The sequence below is a fragment of the Sardina pilchardus genome, chromosome 3 (assembly GCF_963854185.1).
Source record: "Sardina pilchardus chromosome 3, fSarPil1.1, whole genome shotgun sequence".
NCBI classification, from domain to species: Eukaryota; Metazoa; Chordata; class Actinopteri; order Clupeiformes; family Clupeidae; genus Sardina; species Sardina pilchardus.
Window position 1 is genome coordinate 31,425,615 of NC_084996.1, and position 3,475 is coordinate 31,429,089.

General features: G+C 43.7%; 1 protein-coding gene across 1 annotated transcript in view; it reads right to left on the minus strand.

Annotated features, from left to right (window-relative positions):
* The window catches only part of col5a3a (collagen, type V, alpha 3a), an 84,035-nt gene extending 81,211 nt beyond the window's left edge, over nucleotides 1–2,824 (minus strand). The window contains exon 1 of the mRNA XM_062532851.1: nucleotides 2,527–2,824. Within this exon, the coding sequence (XP_062388835.1) occupies nucleotides 2,527–2,608 (82 nt within the window). The 5' untranslated portion in view covers nucleotides 2,609–2,824. The remainder of the gene's footprint in view (nucleotides 1–2,526) is intronic.
* Nucleotides 2,825–3,475: the final 651 nt, after the last annotated feature.

The window sequence follows — 3,475 nt, forward strand, 5'->3', positions numbered from 1 at the left end:
GGGGAAGCTAGTGTAAAATGAGCGAAATCGAAAAGGCAAAGTGAAAACAGCGAAGAAATCGCCAAACCCACATAGTTCCTCTTTAAAGGTACACTTTGCATTTATATATATATATATATATATATATATATAAACCACGTTATATGATTACTGTAAATGAGTCATTACCGGTCGAACAATGTTTTTTTCGCCCGCCCTAGTGGTCTCTAGTGGTAGAATCACGCTTGCAATGTCAGGAGCCCTCGGGACGCACCCATGGTCTAGGAAGTCTCATGTAAAGTCTCGATCATGCTCATGAAAAGCCAGACTGACCGATTGAGGAGTTTTATAAATATTACACGCTAAAGCTGTAGGGGAAGCTCTGCAGAGAAATATGCAAGCATACAATGAGCGAAAACGAAAAGCGAAAGCAAAACAGGCGATGAAATCGCCAATCCTGCATAGTTTCCCTTTAATACTACATGAAGGGGACTATCGAGCCCTGTGGTCGGGTATTTTGGCCCTGAAAGGAAATGCCGGTATATCTCCATAGAATCTCTAGAGAATCTCCATAGAGTGCTGCTGTTCACTGAGTGCTGGACTAGTATCGGTATAATCATTCTATGTTGTTCTAGGTGTTTTAACTATTACTTTTAAAGCACTTTTAAACTATTGCCAATTTTATGTTTTTAAATTATTACTTTTTAAACATTTTTAAAAGATTGCCCTTTTTATGCTTTTATACTATGACCTTGTATGTTTTGTATTTTCTTTTTATTCTTTACTTTTTAACTATTCTTTGACTATTGCCCTTCTATGCTTTTATTAGGTATTCTTGTTTGCTTGTGTTTGTGTAGAGCACATTGAATGTAGCCTGGCTCCGCCTTCCTGTGTCTGTGTGTGTGTGTATGTGCGTGTGTGTGTGTGTGTGTGTGTGTGTGTGTGTGTGTGTGTGTGTGTGTGATTAAAATAATCACTAGGTGTTTTTTCAGTTCTGTGCTGTAGTAACACACACACACACACACACACACACACACTATCACAGCAGTGTCCAGGGGGTGGTGGTGTGCTGCAGCCCTTTATCTTCATTGATGTCAATCACAACTCACAACTCAGGTGAGCAAAACCCTTGTCTCCTTCACTGCTCTCTCTGTCCTCTCTCCTCTACAGGAAACTAATATTCACATGCACGTAAAACAACCCGCCGAACAGATCAGAGACTCATCACTGGCCTACACTGAAGTGTCTGAATGCCTAATGAGGCGAGGCCATTTGTCAGGACTTGTCAGGGTACCTGCTATAGACTCCAACACCCGAACCTGCGAGAGACAATCTCCTGCAGGGCTGAGACAGTCCCTAAGGCAACACTTGCGGTATGGCTGTTCTGGACAAGAAACCTCATACCCAACTCTTCAACACACACACACACGCACACACGCACACACACACACACACACACACACACACACACACACACACACACACACACAATAATGTAAGGGCCATATCTGAGCAGGATTACACAAGGCCTCCAACTGCCTGCAGTCCCCTATGAAACCATGCTTCCAGTAGCCTAGGCCTACTAAGAAACTTCCCAAAGCAGTTAAATGGGGCATAGTATGAGAGATAAAGTAGGAATGACAGGCTTGGCTGTAAAGTGTCTTATTGTTTAGGCATCTCTTACATTGCCTGTGAGCATTGTCATTAAGAGTACATTAATTCCAATTTCGAGTTGCCTCTGTCACCCCAGTGAGCAAGCCACTGTTCTTAATGCATTGAATCGACAGTATTAGCGCACATCGACGTTAAAACCTGCAGTGTAGGTCCTGGAATTTTAATCTACTGGTGGAGCTCGGCGATCACCCATTCAATTACTTCTCAAGCTAACGTCAAAAGTTCCGCAGCAAACCGCCAAAGTTCACGCGCACACTTTAACATGACATCATAACTAACCCGTGAAGGATTTCAACAGGAGAAAACTCAGCCAAGTTAATTCATCAATCTGTCATCATAGCATGGTGATGACAAATGACATACAGGCAGGCTAGAGCGACAGAATTGTTCAACTCTACCTCAAATCCTCTTGACATGGGTCAGACGTACTCGGATGGAAGTAATTCGTAGCGGAATAAACTCCAAAAATTGGCCATTACCCTTCCTGCCTTTAAAGCGCATTATCGCCTGTACTTGAGACTAATCCCAACGAAGTGAACAAGTTCAGACTAGCAGAAACGCTAATACAGTAATACCATTCAAATCGAAAAATAACCTCCCTACTGAAATCTCACCAATCGTTCGTTTAACTGATTAAAAGTACTAATCATTCAAATAAAGAACTTCTGCCATTTAAGAATAACCCATATGTAACGTGTCATCGTGCAAAACAAGACTTTAAGTGATCTAAATAGAACGACATGAAAAGTGCAAATGTCCTACATGACAACAAACCGACATGTTTAATTATCTTTCTTCACGTATATGCACAGAACTGAACAGACACTTGGCGCGTTTTATTCTTGAACAGGTGGTTGATTGCAGGTACTTTACCTCCTTGGGTGACTGCGGTGTGTAGAATGATGAAGAATAGCGGTAATCTTCCCCACACCACTGTGCTCTTAACGCGCTCCATCTCTAAGGCGCAGAGACTCCGTCGCCTCCACACAAGTCTACTTCGTGATGCACGCAGAGAGATTAAATGTGTTAGAACTTAGAAGCCATGCGTGGGAGAGTTCAGAGAAAACACCCAGTGAAGCGCTCGAGCGCGCACAGCCTAGCCTTTTCAGTTTCTCTAGCAACTGTGGAACAGAAGTGTTTTTCTTTTTTTCCTTTTTTTTGCAGAAGGATCTTCTCCTCTCCTCCTCTGTGTGTTTGTCCGTCTAATTCAGTTTCGCCCCTTCTCTCTCTCTTTCTCTGTCATTCTCTCTCTCTCTCTCTCTCTCCCTCTCTCTCTGTCTCTCCCCCCCTTCCCTCCCTAGGTCGCTGGAGCTCCACACCCCTCCTGCTCCCTCCCCCGAAACGGTGTCAGGGCTCAGAGGGAACAGATGAGAAAGTGTGCCTCCAGAGGACACACGTCATAAATTACTTGTTGCTCCTTTGGCAGACTCATGTTTGTTCCTCCTGGCAACTTGATGTTCAAGGATGCTGCTGTTCTGCAGTCCCTCTGCTAGCACACTTTGAGATTTGGAAATCGATACCTGTCCACTCTGTATGCAGAAACGTCTCTAAAATGATCATAAGAGATGTGCCTGAGACACTGTTGAAGAATTATGAATTCCGTCTCCAACTGCAACGGTGCACTATTCAATGCATTCATTCAATCTCATTGTGATGTGTTTACAGCCAAAGGCTTAATAGTTTGTTAAAGCTTTCACCTTCCATGGCACAGATGATGGGGTGATGCAGCCGGGACCTACAATAACACCTGTGGGCAGCACGACAGGTATGAACCCAGAGCAGGTCGAGAGAGACCAAGTAAGGTTATCTCACCATCGGCCTA